Genomic DNA, 16387 nt, shown 5'->3' with positions numbered 1-16387 from the left:
CGAGACCCAAAGGGTGGTCTCGGACTAGCCCAGTCCGAATAAACTCGGACTGTCCAACCCGAGTGAGTTCGAACAGTTCAGTCTGAGTCCGGAACCAGGGTTTTCATTTTTTTTTTTGGTTTCAATGGGATTTTTAGGGTTTCTGATCTTTGAAGAGGTTTCAAGATGATTTTAGAGTTTTAATGCTTTCAAACTTTTGAAGATGATTCAAGGGTTTTAAATGCTTTCAAAGTTTTGAAGATGATTTTCTAGGGGTTTTTATGGTTTCAGAGTTTTGAAGAAGATTTTTAGGGTTTATTTATTGTTTTAAAGCTTTGAAGAAGAATTCTATGGTAGACGTTTAAGATTTCTAAGAGAAGATTTCTATGGTAGATGTTTAAGATTTCAAGGGTGGATATCATATTTCTTGTTCGTTTCATTCCCTTGAGTTTAGTTATTGCGGAACATTTTATTGAAGAAGAACAAAGAAGAAAGTAGAGAGAGAAAGTAAATTGAGAAAGAAGAAGAAAGAAGAACGACAGGTTGGTGGGGGGTGCTCGCTCGAGGCGCTCAAGCAAATTTGATAGGCGCCTACAGAGAAGAGGCGCCTACAGTAGTTTTAGTAAGCCCCTATAGACGCGCCCTAAATGTGGGACCACCTTAAAAAGACATATAAATGATGGGTAGGTGAAGACATGAGGGCCAACGAAAACGTCACGTGCATTCATCAAGTGAGGGCACAGACACTTGTATCAATCAATTGTTACGAAATTTATTATTATATTTTATTGAGAGAGAGATTTTTATTAGTTATTATTTTTTGTATCATTTTTTTTTGTTTCTTTTCTCTTAAATTAATTATTATTTTATTGAGAGAGGGAGATTTTAATTTCTTTTTGTAACCCTTAATTTATTTTGTTTCTTTTTTCTTAAATTAGTTATTTTATTTCTAAGAAAGAAACGATTATTGTTTTTAAATAGGTAACTTTATTTCTACGAAAGACTATATTTTAATTTTTGAGAAGGGCTTCTAGACAATATCTTTTATTAAAAAAGGATGTTTGTTTCCGTTACTCCTCCGAAAATAATAACTAATTATTGAATCATTTGTTTTAATAAATCTAGGCCTTGCTGCAAGCGTTTGTATCAGAGTCATCCATTGTGTTCCAGTGTTCCTTGACCGATCTGGAAGTCTATTATATGAACCCTGTGCTCGTTCTTGAATGCGTCTGCTGTTGCACCATTTGCTGCCATATATCCAAATTTCATATATGGGCATAGTTCGTATAAGATCCGCATATATGATAGCAACTCACTGCTTCCGGGTACTCGTCAATCAATACCTGATATATATTCGTACCGACCCGTTCTTTCTTGCCACTAGACCTTCTACCATATAAGCCCCTAAACATTGGATTGGTTTCCCCTGATTGATACAACAGATCTGCATATTCAACTTGTTTATCAAAATCAAATATCCTGTTTTCAGATAGAGCTCTTGCTCAATCAATCAACAACTTCTTCAAGTTTCCTTTAGGGTTCTCTTGGTATGACATTGGCTCCTTTGTCACTCAGATGACGTTTTTCTGCCTTAAACCCATGGCTAGATCTCTGTTGCTGACTAACCCGTTGCTCTTTATGAGGTTGACTTGATATAGGGTCGGGCCGTCTGTTCCCATGATCTACACCACCACCCAGAGTTGTTCCTTCATCGTCTTCGTTTATATCAGGACTCATTAGAACAGTTTCAATTTCTCGAAGAACATGTCTAACAAAGACTGAATCCAAATGGGACCTTGGTTCTTCTTCCCGTTGTTCTTGATTGTTTGAGAAACGGGGTTGGGTAATATCCGTGTCGAAGGAAGAATTATCAATAGGACTAATACCCGATAAATTATCGGGCGAGCTAGATTGCTCTTGGCTATTACTTGGTGAAGTAAAATGAGACGAATTACCTAACTCGAAGTCGAGTTTTGTAACCCATTCAGGGATTAATGAAGTAGAGTCAAGAGACAAATCGGAGTCGAAATTCGAGTAACTTTCACCCACCATGGAAATTTGGTGCATATGAGCATATCCATCTATTGAGTTCCCCTTAGTTGCTTGTTTGAACTCTTTCACTTCATTGTTTCTTCACTCTCTTCGAATGGGCTCGAAATCGAAGTCAATAATTTCACAAGATGATCCGAAATTGATAGATTTGTGAATCAAGAAATGAATCTCAATCCTCAAAGATCTTCTTCTTCTTGGTTTGGAGATTTTGGGGTTGGGAAGATTGAAGGAGAAATGAAAATGGAGGTTAAATTTATAGTAATAGTCTAGTAGGTCAAAAGGAGGAAAAGAAAACGAGTAAAACAACGGAAATAACGATTAGTCGTTAACGATCAAATTTCCGCGTTGTTTTTGAATGGCGTCCCTTTTAACCTAAGTACCGACCACTAACCTAAACTTCCGTTCCTTTCTCTTTCTCATTTTGCTTTGGCCTCCCAAATGTGACTAACTAACCATTTTATCCCCAAGATTGCCTATTAGACCATATTTGAGTATAGGGCTTTTAGGGTATATCCCGTGCCCCAGGGCACAAACATACATGTGACGAAATTCTAACCTTAATTTCACCCGACTTTCCATATTTAATGTTGCTATATTCGAAAGACCCTAATCTTTTGGTATTATTTTCTTTTGTTTCCTTTTCTTAGATTAGTTATTATTTTATTGAGAAAGATTTTAATTTCTTTTTTTGACCCTTAAAAGACCTTTTGTTTTTTTTTTTTAAATTAGTTATTTTTTTTCTAAGGACACCGATTTTTTTTTTCAACTTGGTTATTTTATTTCTAAGAAGGACTGTGTTTTAAATTTTGAGAAGGGTTTCCGGACAATATCTTTTATTAAAAAGAATGTTTGTCTCAGTCATCGTTTTTCCTTCTGTATCTTTTAATTTCAATTCTGCTAACCTTTTTTTTGAGTTAATTCCTATTTAGCCCCCTACTTTGTGACCAGTTTCCTATATGGCCCCTAAATTTCTGTAAATTCAACTATGGCCTCCTTTTTTGATGTAAATGTCCTAACTACCCTTCCTTTAAAATACTTTTTCAAAATAAAATTAAAAATAAAACCTTAATTCCACCTCACATCTCTCTCCACCACACATCTCTTTCCATGTCACCTCTCTCCACCTCAGACCTCACCTCTCTTCCCAACTCACCTCTTTCTCTCTCTCTCTCCAACTGACCCATGCTCTCTCCAACTCACATTACCTTCTCCGACGAAGGAAATGAGGTGGAATTAAAGATTTATTTTTAATTTTATTTTGAAAATATATTAATGAGAGGGGTAGTTATGTCATTTACATGAAAAATAGGGGGTCATTTGAATTTACAGAAATTTGGGAGCCATAAAGAAAGCTGGTCACAAAATAGGGGCCAAATAGAAATTAACTTTTTTTTTTTGAATCTAGGGTTTACTTTTCAACTACAATTACGAGGAGATTGGACAACCCTATCCCCTACTATGCATGGACTGCTGCTACTTGAGGGAGATATCACCTACCAATTGTTGAAAACACAAGATTTTTTTTTTTGTTGAAAGGAAATACATTAACATCAAGAGTCTATTATAGTATCCAAAGTACAAACACAAAATTACAATACATAAAGTAGTAAACCAAAATAACAAAGCTGAAGAAGTGCAGAAAATAACTTCGCTTTGTATAGCACTCTTCATTCTGTGAGTTTGAAGGCTGGCTTCTCTTCTTAAGCATGAAGAAAACTTTGATCATGAGAGTCCGTCTGGTTGTATTAAAGATAAAACTCTTACCTAACTTCTGGTAACACTTAACATGGATTAAACACACCCATAGTTTCAAGAAGAAACAAAGGTGTCTGCAAGATGGAACCATAGAATGATTCCGGGGTATCCCACCAGTATTCTCCATATTCAGAGACCGTATCTGATCGACTTCCTACAAAGTAGACAAAGGTCAGACACCTGGAAATTGGGATCGCCGTTATAGCCCAAGTATAAATACTTCGCTAATCCGACAAATGCACGCAATAAAATTGCGAAAAGGGGTGGAAGTGAACATGTTACAGAAATAGTCAACAGAGTTACATCTATAAGGTCACCATAGCCCAACGCTATCATCAAAAGTAAGAGTATAAGCAAGAGAAACTTCATGATGAGGATAGAGATTTATATTCGAAGTCTTGTGTCGGCCTGGGTCAAACGGAAAGTTAAGATGAATGAAATTTATTTCAGACCTGATTGAAAGGCATAAGGGTTCAGCAAGAGGATGATTAGTGATCCTAACCTTATGCCAGATAATCAAGATGAACACAAGCTTAACTCTGCTCATGGAACTAAGATCGTACAGCAACAAAAGAAAAACGATAATAAAGAATAAAACTGGATCTGTGATTAAGGATAACAGTGGAGAAATGATAAGCTACTTGAAAATTATACGATTAAATCGATATTGTGTTGTAGAACCCTAAAGTACAACTGCCTAGTAACTATTAAAAGGTGAAAAGGGGGAAATACTGCCCTGATTCAGATCCGAGTCAACTCCAGCCACCGATTTTCGCGACACACTGATGTTGTTGGCTCTTAGTTCATGTCCCTGTTGATGAAAGTGAGATATTTGTTGCTAATTTTTGTTTATGAGGCTTTGATTTGATCTTTTTTGGAGTAATTTGGTAATCTGGGTTAGAATAGCTAGTTGCATGTGAGTATTGTGGTTAGATTGATAGGATTTGAAAGGAGATAATTGAGATTTAGGGTTTTCGTTTTGGGTGAAAAGGGGGTGAAAAACGGGACTTTCTCTCTCCTCGTTCACTTCTATTTTCATCCAAAACACAAGATAATAATTATCTTTTAATTTCTATATGCTCCAACTAATGCTCCATCAACATTCTAAAGGTTGATATTGATGTAGGCATTAACTTTTGCTTTTTTGGGGCATCAAGGTTTTTGAGTTTGAGGGAGACTCCAAACAATATCATACCAGCAAGATTATATCACTTAGAGCAAGTTTAACGTAGAGGTTCCTATTTGTCAATCCTGAGTGTCTTTAAATTTGGGACTCTCTGATCTCTTTCAATTTCAACGTCAGAATTCCAACAGAGATTATAGAATTCGACTTTTGAATTGTTGTAACTAAAAATTAATTAAAATTCATTAAAATATATTAAATTTCATGTATAATTAAAATAACTAAAATAAAATTCTAAAAAATAAATTAAAACCAATCTAAATCTCATTCTTCCAGTCTTCCATCAGTTTCTTATGAATAACAAGTTGTTCGAAACACATGTTTGAAGTATCTATCTTTGTTCATCGATTTCTACTCCAATTTGCATCTGCAGTTTTTTTTTCTTTTTAGTGTTGAATGACTATATTTTCTCTCTGCACGTCTATATTTTTGTTTTCTACGTTTATGGACTCTTGTAGAAGTTTATAGACTCATGATTCGCAGTCAGTAAAAAGGGCCAAAATCTCTACCAGAGGGAAACGAGTTGTACGACATCTAGGCTGATGAGTGGCAAACGGGTTGTCCCAAACATGTGGTAAATAGATGTTGCACAACTGACTTACCAACGAAACATGTTTCTAAGATGGGTCTAATGTTCGTTCTCCCACTTGTTTTAAGTATTCTTTCATGATTGAGAAGATATCAAGATATTCACGAACGAAACGACATTTCATTTTCACTGTGGGATCTAAAACATTTAATCCTTTCATCAAATTCATTACCCATAATCTAAAGCGTCAAAAACAAATCGATACCTCAATCCCTTTTTATACTTCAATAAACAAATCGAAAGTAGAACGATAATATTAATCAATACTTAAAGTATCTTATCAATGAAGTGAATCAGTTACAAAAACTACACAAACGAAAATGATGTTGAGTTGTTCTTTGATTAGATGAAAATGCCTCCAACTATAAACTATTAACTAATATGAATTCAATTTGACATAGCTACTAATTACTATATGGAAGTTAATATTTCATATCCAAACTCACATATTTTAGTTGGGAGGATGTCTATATTCTCATGGTTGTAAGAAGAATCACTCGGAAGTCTCAAATGTCGAACTCCATATACACATCTCTCTAGTAGATCACCTTCCAAATTGAGATTGAAGCATTGTCGCAAGTCAAGAGATTCAAGGTGTGAGCAGCTGTCGAGAGTGACACTTAGGCCATAATTTGTCAACTTATTTCCGACAAGATTGAGTTTGCAAAGTTGAGGCATGCTTTTCGCAATGGCTAGGGCCTTGTCATTGCACTGTAAGCGTAAATACCAGTAGGCTCAGTAGTTTGGACAGAAAGATTTCAATAGAGGACATAAACGACCAACAACCTCAAGAACTTCTGCCGTGAATGAACAATGGAACAGTTCAAGTTCTTCCAGTAAGTTTTTTTGCCGTTTCGATCAATCCAGCTGGAGAAACATCATTGCAAGATACAAGGTCGACAAAAATTTAGTAGGCCGACGACCTTCGCAAGAGAAGATGATAAGGTGGCGACAAAGATGAAGCGAATGTGAGAGGTGATGAAATGGAAGAGAGAGAGGGAGATATAAGGTGACGTTGGTACTTTTAATTGTGTTGTGAAATTTTTTTCATTTTGACCCACAAGGATAATTTCGGAACAAGTTGAAGCCAAATCAAACTGCGAAACACAGATGGAAGCCAAAACAGTGCTGATCACAAATTGGGCCAAGATGTAATTAACCCAATTAATTAATATACCACCAACCTTAGGTCACACTTTCTTTAAACAAGATGATCAAGGGATGAATGTCCTCTTCTTTCTTCTCCAACAAAAAGCAACCAGCCTGCCAACAACTGATAGTCTAGTTAGTTAGTGCATTACTTTGCAATGTAGAAGTTCGGGTTCGATCCACCAGAAGTGTTAATCTGGGAAATATTGAACTTAGGTTATTATTTCTACAATTAATGTATAAACTCGTCGGGCTTCAGGCCTCTTTCATCCTGTCGGGCATAAGGCCTCTATCATGATTTAACTTCGGCGGTTATCGTGCTTATCATCTTCGTGAGTTTAATACTTTGTAACTACTAACGTAGTCAATTTCTCAATAAAAAAAAAAAAAAACAAGTACCCGGCCTAGAATCTCCTGCATGGAAAAAAAATGTCTTGAAGGGGTGAAATTTTACAAATGATTTAGAGTCAAAGCTCTATCTTAAGTGATAAAAGATTAAAAGCAGTAAAATCTCTCAATTATTGGGGCTTCACTTAAGGAACAAAACTATACTATATTACTTCAGACACCAATTTTTTTACCTTCTGAACTGGAAATACGAAACACATTATCAAGGTTAGAAGAATATAAATAAAAGCAACAACCAGACTATTCCTCTTCTTCAGAATAGTGTTCTAGTTCAGAATAATCTTCATCTAGAAAGTCGACAAACATCCCACCATCATCTTCATCAACGAAAGATCCATCCTCTGGTACTTCAAAATCATCATCTTCAAATTTAATTTCATCAACATAATTTGGAACCCCTAATGTTTTAAGTCCGGCATCTACACATCTTTTACGTAGATCTTTATCATCCATAAGAAGATCATTTTTTTGAGAAAAGTCAAGAGATTCAAGGTGAGGACAACCATCAAGAATGGCCTTCACGTCATCCTTTGATAATTGATTTAGGAAAAGACGGAGGTGGCGTATATGAGGCATGGTCTCTGCAATGGCTAGTGCGTACTCATCCACTCCCATACATTTTTCCGGGCAATCTAGTCTGAAAGACTTCAACTGAGGGCATTGTTTACCAAAAGCTTCAACAACTTCTGGTGAAAATGAACAAAACCGCAGTTCAACTTCCTCCAAAAGCGGGAGTCTTTTAGCCATATCAATCAACCCATCGTCTGAAACCTCGTAACAATATGCTAACCCAAGCCGTCTCAAGTTCTTGCTTCTACAATAAAAAAAAAAGAATGGAGATTTCTTGCACTATGTTGTAAAGCTATATTGGTAAGATAAAGTGATATGCACCCATCTATCCATTATATACATTATAAAAAGTAAAAAACAGACTTTTCATGTCATGCCCGCATTCTTGGAGTGAATACTAATAATCTCTTAGAAGCGGTGAGATTCAAACTGCTCTCGGCATTAAAGAGATATACATCTTCTTGAAACTTATGTAACATGGAAAATGGTAAGGGTACCATTACTCTTGGAAGACCTGCACTACTACGACGTGCCAAGGATGGGACATGTTAAACCTAAACCCAGGCTGGTCGTCCCTCGCTCCGCCCTTGATTGTGGAAGCCCAAACGGGTGATTATATGTACAAAAGAAGTGTATCCTTGCTACATAGAACAAAAGAAATGGCGGTATTCTGAACAGGCTAAAACTAGTATCAAACTAAGGAATTCCGATGTCCGAATGAGTTCATAATTTGCGGATCATATCATCGACCAACCGTTAGATCCATAACATTTAACTAGTACTAGAGAAGGAAGTTATTAGTCCAACATTCATAACAGGAAATGAAAGATGAAACTCCTAAACATGTTGATTGAGATATTGAGAATTTGAGATACTGACCTAGAAATCACATACTGTAAAAGTTCATCAGTTGCAAAATTTTCGATAAACAACTCTTCCAATTGTCCATGACTCCTATCTGCAGCTTCTCTTGCAACTTTCGGCATTCGTAACTTATCCCAATGCCTAGGCAAATGTATCGAACGCCATAGATGAGGTTGGAAGGTAATCTTTTTCCATTCAGAACAAACCCATTGAGCATTCATTAGCGTTTCAAAAAACCCTAGTTTTAAAAATATGATTATCATAATTTCTGGTGGCAATTTAGTCCAGTCCCTCATCTCTTCTGATGAACCTAAATTGAATTAACAAGACTTCATCAACACACACACACATTTAAATTTGATTACTACTTAGAAATAAAACAAGTGATTCAAATTAATCTTTCAAGTGATAAAGTTGTAGGGTTTCAAATTGGGGAAAAATTATGAACTTCTTCTAAATACAGGAATCATAGAAAAAGAAATAATTGTAAGGTTTTACAGACCAGATGCCATTTCTTTGGAGACGCGGGGATGGCAGTTTCTGCTACATTCTGCTGCCATTTCTTCACTCAATCGACGTCTTCTAGGGTTTAACAGAGAACCTTAGATTTTCTCAAACGTAAAAGAAGAGCAATAAATTATGCCCATTGGTATATAATTTTTAGGTTTCCACTCAAAAAATCTACAACTAAAGGCACATTTAGTCCACCCTAATATTATTACCAGGAAATTGGGCCGGATGTCCAATTTCATGTGTTTTTTTGTCAAAAAGACAAGTTATCTTTTTGTCCTTTTAGGCCCCATATATAGTTTGGAAATAGTCTTGAAGGACAATTCTAAAAACATTCCCATTTCTAATGCCGAAATTGCCCTTAGAATCTTAGCTTGAGAAGTTTTGCAAACTGGTTTGCACTGCTTTGCAATCTGATTTACAGAGCTCTGCAAAATGGTTTGCACTGCTTTGCAGTCTGGTGTACAGAGCTTTGCAAACTGGTTTGCACTGCTTTGCAATCTGGTTTGCAGAGCTTTGCAATCCAGTTTGCAATCTGGTTTGCCTTGCAATGACTCTGCTCACAATTTGCAATCTGTTTGCAGAGCTTTGCAAACTAGTTTGCACTACTTTGCGATTTGATTTGTCTTGCAAAGCTTTGCAATCTCGTTTGCAAACTGGTTTGCGCTCTCGTTTGCAATAAAGTCAGTTTCGTCTTTTCCCTATATTAGATTATTTACAAAAATGTCATAGGGAGCTGAAGCCTATAAAAAGTTGATAAATCATTTTTAACCAAAACTCAAATTTTTTATGGAGTTTTGGCCAAATTTCTCAATTAGTTAAAGTATGTCTAGATGTCAAAGTTACAATGTTTTTATGTTTATTGATTTTTGTTTTGTTTCATAACTTACCTGTTATTTATTGTTAAAATTTCATACTTTATTTTATTTTTTATATGTGTCATACATAACACATTATGTATCACATGGGTTGACTTCCCGTGTCGAACATACATCTACACGGGAAGTCAGACCATGTGATCTGTCTCGACGACGTTAGCCAAGAGGGATCTAGCGCGCTCGTAGGGTGGGGTGGGAACCTGGTGTTTCTTTCAAAACGGAAAAGGATTAAAAACCCATTTTCTAGGAAGATGGGATACTAAACCCTTTTTGAACTTTATTTTGGACTTAAAACTCATGGACCCCAAGAAGTATAAGGAGAGCTCTGCCACTTCAAATCGGTATTTTTTACTTTTTAAGTGAAAGAGATAATTCTCGAAATAACCCAAACATGTTAATAAGTTATATTTAAGGGTCTCATTAACGATGGAGTTAACTAAGGCCCTCAACTTAAACCAAAGCGAGATTGGGGTACCGATCACATTTTCGTTGATTATAACAAAGTATGCGAACCCCTCTTTCTCTCTCTCTCTGAAAGAGGTCATGGAATTTTTCTTTTCTAATTTCTTTTATCGAGTTAAGAACTCGGTTCAATCATGTATAAAAGAATTGGGTATAAGTAAGAACTCAGTTTAAAATTGTTGTCATTCGTGCTTCCAATGATCTTGATCTACCGAACCACGAGTCACGAAAAACCATATAGGAATTCTGTCGATTCTATCTTGTTTTTTTTTTGTTATCCAGCATCACTCTATTCCTATACACATAATTTCATCAATAACCAAAGTTTTTTTTTATTTTTGGGCAAAGAGGGAAATGTTTCTATTGGTCTAGAACAACCTATGTGTTAGGGTGTCAACAAAATTTGAACCATTGAAATACAAAGTCAACCACTCAGCAAGTGTTTAGGGAAACAATTCATTTGAAACCAATCTCCCAAAATAAGACATAACAAACCAAGGAAAAAAATAGAAGTGATAGGAATAGATAAGAAAACTGTAAACAAGAAAAATTAACTGGATTAGGTAGGCAACTTGAAAAAAACATAAAGAAAATCAAGAAAAAGAAGAAGGAAGAAAGAAAGAAGAAACATTAGACAGAAAGAGAGGGTAGATTCAATTTCTCTCTCTCTTTCTTTCAACTTTCTCTCTCTCTCTCTCTTCTCTTTGGTGTTTTGCCTGCCTATGCCTACCAGTTTAATAATAATACTATCTCTCAGTTAAAAGAAACAAATTAAGAGATTTTCTACCCTCATTTTGATGATTAAATAAATAAAGAATGAGTAATTTCGATCGAGCTACGTATTCATCTCCAGAATTATCACCAGTTTCATCCCCTGTTTCTTCACCCACTAATCTTGATGGTGCAGATCCTTCATTGATTTTACAAGGTGACCCATTTTTCTATATGTTCATGTTTTGATTTTCGATATTTATTACACAAGAGTATGAATTGACTCATGTTAGATTTCGTAATGTTTGTTTTTGTCTAACTAGTGATATCCTACTGGTTTGAATGATTAATTTGGCCTGATTTGGGCCTACTAATTTAATGAGTCAGATCATTCAGATTCAAACTGAGTCAAATGTAATTAATGATAAGAAAACAAACAAACATCATATTGGAACGATTAATTTCGCATCAAAATTCCTCATTAGGTTTTGTTTATGACTGATTATGTTTGTTACATAAATAGGTTTGGCATCGAATGTTAAGCTATTACTGAAACTAATAGAAGATCATAAAGCGTGCACAAAAGACTACGATGGCCGTAAAACTCAAAGAGTGGCAAGTATGATCTCCATTATTGATGAAGTTAAATCAAGGCTTCAAAAATCACAAACTTTTGGTAGGAGAAGAGAGGCTGCTTTAAGAAGGTGCAACACAGAACTAAGGGCTCACCAAAATCACAATGTAACACATAGAGATCAAAGGAAGTTACCTCATGAAACCGGAACTTCGAGTAGTACCGACGAAAAAGAAGTGCTAAGAAAGGAGCTAAACGCGAGTTTGGCTGCACGAAAGAGCCTAGAGAGGATGTTCTCAAGCTTGGGTAAGGAAAAAGAGATAATGGCAGCTGAACTAGCCCGAAAAGCCCATGAATTAGAAGGAATGGAAGAGCATCTCAATGATCTTAAAGCCCAAAATGCTATGTTATCGGCTAAGGTACAAGCTTGTGCTATCGAGCACCAAGGGGGAGACGATATTCGTCCCAAAGACGATAATGTAACCCTAGAAGAACATCTCCTCAAGTCGTTAGACGGCTATAAATCAATAAAGCGGAGGTTAAAGGAAGCGAAAGAAGAAAATAGAGGTGCTCTTGAAAAGATGGTGGAGATGGATGAACAAGCTAAAATTGGGCTTAAGCGGATTGCTTTTCTCAGGAAAAGGATGAATGAGGAAGAACCCTTCGATGTCGAAGAAGAACTATCTTCATTGGAAGATGTATTTAGAAGCTTGGAGGAAATAACACTTTCAAAGTATAAACCAAATAGATGTGAAGATTACTCAAACTCTCATAATGAGAACTAATTCATTACTAATAGATTGTAAACTCATCGCTATCGGCCAATTAAAGCCTTCGATCGTATTACATTTTTTCGGAGAAATAGATATGGATAGGTTTGATCTTGATTTGTATCTAATGAAACAACTTCTTTGTTGGGAGAGTAAAAAAGCATAATCATCTTGTTGATTTGTTTTGAGGTAATATATATTGTATTCTTTTAATAAAACATAAAGCACTATTTGCTATCCAATATTATTTGTGTGTGTCCAACTTTTCCTTGTAAGACCAAGTTATGTGGTTAAATGATAGAAGATTCATTTAATATAGTTGGCACACCTCTTCTTATATACTTTTTATACTTACACTATAGAGAAACATAATACATAGTATTCCTCCTTCAAACCAACCTCTCATAATTGAAACCTACTTTTATTTCATTTATAACTCATAGTTGACATGATGGATATTAGATATGTGCTCCCACCTATTCCCCTTGCTTCATATTTTCTTCCTTTGGATTTAAGGGATCCTGCATTCACAAAATAAATCAATAGACGGATTTGTTTGGAAGAGAGTGGGGGATGAGGGGGATTTTTATTTATAATCCTTCTGCTTTGATGCATATTCGATGTGAGAACAGTACCACTTAGACAGAAAAAATCATGACCAAAATATAATATCTAGTGTCTCTTTACTTCTTCCTAATTGGCTCTAAAACGGAAATAGAAAAACTTAATATCCAAGTAGGAGGACTTACGAGTTGCAATCGAAGGTCTTGGAGATAGGGAAAGGAAGTTGAGCGCCACATTTTCCAGGAAGAGCAGATACAGCATCATCCTTCAAATTAGGGTATCTAGACGCGGCTTCTTTAATACAATTACAAGCAGCGCGTCTGTCAGGAGTAGTGGTCGCCATTCCTCGAAGGTTACTCACCCCAGTACAACATTCTTTTGCTGGCTCAGGGGTCGCCCCAGTCACAAACGGAGTACATTGTACTAAGTTTCGAGCTACATCGGCACAGTTAATGGAAACACTTGGTTCAAGCATCAATTGAACCATGGCAACAACCACCATGACATACACCAACACTCCTTTCTTCATCATCATCTTCTTCTAACTAGTCTTCCAATTAAGTATATATTTATGGGTATTTTGTATGTGAGCTTAAGGGGTATACATATATATAGTAAATTTGAAGTGTTTTAGTACCCATTACAAGACAAGATTTGAGTTATTTAGGGCTTTTAGAGGTCTAGAAAGTGGCAGTTTCTTATCTATAGATTTTGTGAGGAATGAAATAATCGTGAGTACCTAGTCTGTGAAGAGAAACTGATCAAGAAAGAAGTTTTTTTCTTGTGTATTTCACAAATGGGACAAATCTGTAACGGTTGATGAGTTTTTTAACCAAGATGCCTCATGTGTGCCAGTGATACTTTTTCGACACACATTGTCATATCGGAAAAGAAAATAAGAATAAAACACTTATATCGAACAGACTAGGCCATACCCGTGTCTATAGGTAGCACAAGCTGGCCCGGCCAAGCCGGTGGGCCTACTTTAAATGAGTCGGGATTAGACCGGCTATGATAGTCCCACATCGTTCGCGAGAGTTTTCGGAGTCTGGGATTAGGTGTATGCTCAAACTTAGTAAATGCTGAGGCCTTTTGGGGGGTTTGCGGAGCCTTCTCTAAGAACACAACTCCGTACATGTGTGAGGTGGTAAAAGCAGAGACAATATTAGCAACTGTTAAGACTTGGATTTCGCAAGTGATATCAGAGTTGAGGGCTCGTGGAACCTTGGCCAACAACAAAACCCCTTGCCCCCTTTAACACCACTATTATATCAAGATAACTCAAACCCAGTTAAAACTTAATTAACAACAATTTACTTATTCATTAAACCTAATAACAGTAACCATGATAAAATAATTAGTACAAATGACTTGCTAATCTAGGTTTAGCAATAGCAATTAGTGGTTGAGCTTTGGGCATTGTCAACCCATAAACCTCAGTTGTATCAATATCTTGAGGTTTCAACCCTGGTGGTGGAAACCAATCAAAACAATGAAACAATCTAGCCAAACCCATTAGCACAAAAAACAACCCAATTGGTGCACCAGGACACCTCCTTTTACCCGACCCGAATGGTAAAATCTTGAAATCCGACCCATGACTGATCTCAACCCGACTTCCATCTTGTAACAAATGTCTTTCAGGTAAGAACTCATCGATGTTGTCCCAAATACGAGGGTTCCGGCCAAGTGCGTGAGTGTTGATGAAAATACGGGTTTTTGCCGGAATATAATAGCCGTTGATTTGAGTGGGTTTTATCGATTCATGCGGTATTAGAAATGAACCAGCTGGATGCATTCTGAAAGTTTCTCGAACGATGCAACGTAAGTAATTGAGATTAGTCAGATCTGACTCGTTTACCATTCGATCTTTGCCTATAACTGAGTCGAGTTCTTCTTGAATCTTTTTAAGTACTCGCGGATGCTTTATCACTTCTGCCATCGCCCATTCATTCGTCACCGATGACGTGTCTGTTGCTGCTGCTATCATGTCCTATACAAATTCATCAACATTTAGATTGTTAAGATGCTTAACTATGACGGTGGTTGTCCACACTTTTTAGTGTAGTGGTTGGACGCCCACTTTTTAGTTGGATTTTAGGCCTCCTAGATTTACTCGTAGTATGGCTCAATGTAAGGGTGGAAAAAGAGCCTCAAAAATGAAAAAATAAAATAAAATGATCCCTTTATGTGCATTTTATTGTATGAATTTAGGTATACCTGAATTAGAGCTTTGATTTCAACATCATCCAATTGACTTTTTCCATCTTCATGACCAGGCAATCCCAATAAAATATCCACAAAATCCATCTCATCTACTTCCTTTTTTCTTCCTTGTTTTCTATGTTCTTCAAGTATTCTTGAATGAAATTCATCCACCCTCTTCTCTACTTGTCTCATTTCTTTCTCAGACCCAATAAAGTTATCTACCCATCTCCAAACAGGCAAATAATCACCTAAATATATCACCCCCAACAACCTAAATAAATCATGTGTTATGTCCATGAACTCCATAGCTTCTTCCGGCCCGGCCGATTCCACTCCAAAATATTGTTTCCCTAGTATCATTCTCGTAACATTATTCATCGAAAACGCGCCTAATACTTGCCTCAAATTTACAAGCTCCCCATTTTTCGACCGATTGAATACGTCTTGAACCAAGTGTTTAGCCTCGTCAACTCGGTGGTTAGCAAACGATTCAATTCGTTTAGTAGTTAACAAATTTTCCATACATATTCTTCTCATTCTCTTCCATTTTGGTCCTAATGGAGCTAATGCTACATCTCCGCAGTTATACGCCAAATGTATTCCAGCTAGAGTTCGTGGTCGAGAAGCGAATATTTCATCTTGACGGACGAGGATTTCTCGTATGATATCAGGATCGTTTGTTGTTATTGCATCGACAGATCCTAACCGGAAATATACTAGTGGACCATACTTGTTACAAAAGTTTGCGAAGTCCTTGTGCGGTTCAGAACCTAGTTGTAATAGATTTCCAACTATAGGCCATCGTCGAGGACCAGGTGGAAGTCTACAACTGAACTCTACCGACTTTCGCCTACCATGCCAAGAGTACAGAATGGTGAAAATAAATGCGAAAATAAGACTTATGGCTAAGGCAAGAATATCCATATAATAACTAAAGGAACATACTGAAATAAATTTCCTCGTTGTAAGTATATATACATAAAAATACTGTTAATAAGGCGAGACTTTCGAGAATATTTCTATGATTTTTTTTCGTTATTTATAAATATTGAGCCGTTGATATATCTTCACGGTTTTTGTATGTGGGTTTAGTTTTAGTATTTTTTTTTCTTCAGGCTATCTTTACATGTTAGTGGCAGTTAAGAAATGAAAATAACATGT

General features: G+C 36.3%; 3 protein-coding genes and 1 pseudogene across 3 annotated transcripts; 1 reads left to right on the top strand and 3 right to left on the bottom strand.

Moving 5' to 3' along the window:
* Nucleotides 1-7126: 7126 nt before the first annotated feature.
* LOC147570286 (putative F-box/LRR-repeat protein 9) lies at nt 7127-9326 on the bottom strand. Its single transcript, XM_086656872.1, has 3 exons — nt 9052-9326; nt 8565-8859; nt 7127-7929 (listed from the first exon to the last, which is right to left on the bottom strand). The coding sequence occupies exons 1-3, from the start codon at nt 9107-9109 to the stop codon at nt 7356-7358; spliced, it is 927 nt and encodes a 308-aa protein (XP_086512998.1). The 5' UTR covers nt 9110-9326; the 3' UTR covers nt 7127-7355.
* Nucleotides 9327-10875: 1549 nt separating this feature from the next.
* On the top strand, nt 10876-12696 carry LOC147570285 (uncharacterized). The gene is made up of 2 exons (XM_086656871.1): nt 10876-11327; nt 11634-12696. Exons 1-2 carry the CDS (start codon nt 11216-11218, stop codon nt 12467-12469), a joined length of 948 nt encoding a protein of 315 aa, XP_086512997.1. The 5' UTR covers nt 10876-11215; the 3' UTR covers nt 12470-12696.
* A 503-nt stretch (nt 12697-13199) lies between these two features.
* On the bottom strand, nt 13200-13520 carry LOC147570284 (non-specific lipid-transfer protein A pseudogene; annotated as a pseudogene).
* A 789-nt stretch (nt 13521-14309) lies between these two features.
* CYP703A2 (cytochrome P450, family 703, subfamily A, polypeptide 2) lies at nt 14310-16295 on the bottom strand. Its single transcript, XM_086656870.1, has 2 exons — nt 15239-16295; nt 14310-15011 (listed from the first exon to the last, which is right to left on the bottom strand). The coding sequence occupies exons 1-2, from the start codon at nt 16148-16150 to the stop codon at nt 14376-14378; spliced, it is 1548 nt and encodes a 515-aa protein (XP_086512996.1). The 5' UTR covers nt 16151-16295; the 3' UTR covers nt 14310-14375.
* Nucleotides 16296-16387: the final 92 nt, after the last annotated feature.

This window comes from Eschscholzia californica, unplaced genomic scaffold, assembly GCF_041429995.1.
Source record: "Eschscholzia californica isolate CP2 unplaced genomic scaffold, dmEscCali1.0.p SCAF_1, whole genome shotgun sequence".
Lineage (NCBI taxonomy): Eukaryota > Viridiplantae > Streptophyta > Magnoliopsida > Ranunculales > Papaveraceae > Eschscholzia > Eschscholzia californica.
This window is presented reverse-complemented; position numbering and strand designations above follow the sequence as displayed.

Excerpts from the sequence above, each read along its gene's own strand:
- LOC147570285 (XM_086656871.1), top strand. The coding sequence starts at position 11,216 with ATGAGTAATTTCGATCGAGCTACGTATTCATCTCCAGAATTATCACCA. Across the intron at positions 11,328-11,633 it reads TCCTTCATTGATTTTACAAG|GTTTGGCATCGAATGTTAAG; the intron begins GTGACCCATTTT and ends TTACATAAATAG.
- LOC147570286 (XM_086656872.1), bottom strand. The coding sequence starts at position 9,109 with ATGGCAGCAGAATGTAGCAGAAACTGCCATCCCCGCGTCTCCAAAGAA. Across the intron at positions 8,860-9,051 it reads CTCCAAAGAAATGGCATCTG|GTTCATCAGAAGAGATGAGG; the intron begins GTCTGTAAAACC and ends AATTCAATTTAG. Across the intron at positions 7,930-8,564 it reads TTACAGTATGTGATTTCTAG|AAGCAAGAACTTGAGACGGC; the intron begins GTCAGTATCTCA and ends TTTTTATTGTAG.
- CYP703A2 (XM_086656870.1), bottom strand. The coding sequence starts at position 16,150 with ATGGATATTCTTGCCTTAGCCATAAGTCTTATTTTCGCATTTATTTTC. Across the intron at positions 15,012-15,238 it reads AAATCAAAGCTCTAATTCAG|GACATGATAGCAGCAGCAAC; the intron begins GTATACCTAAAT and ends GAATTTGTATAG.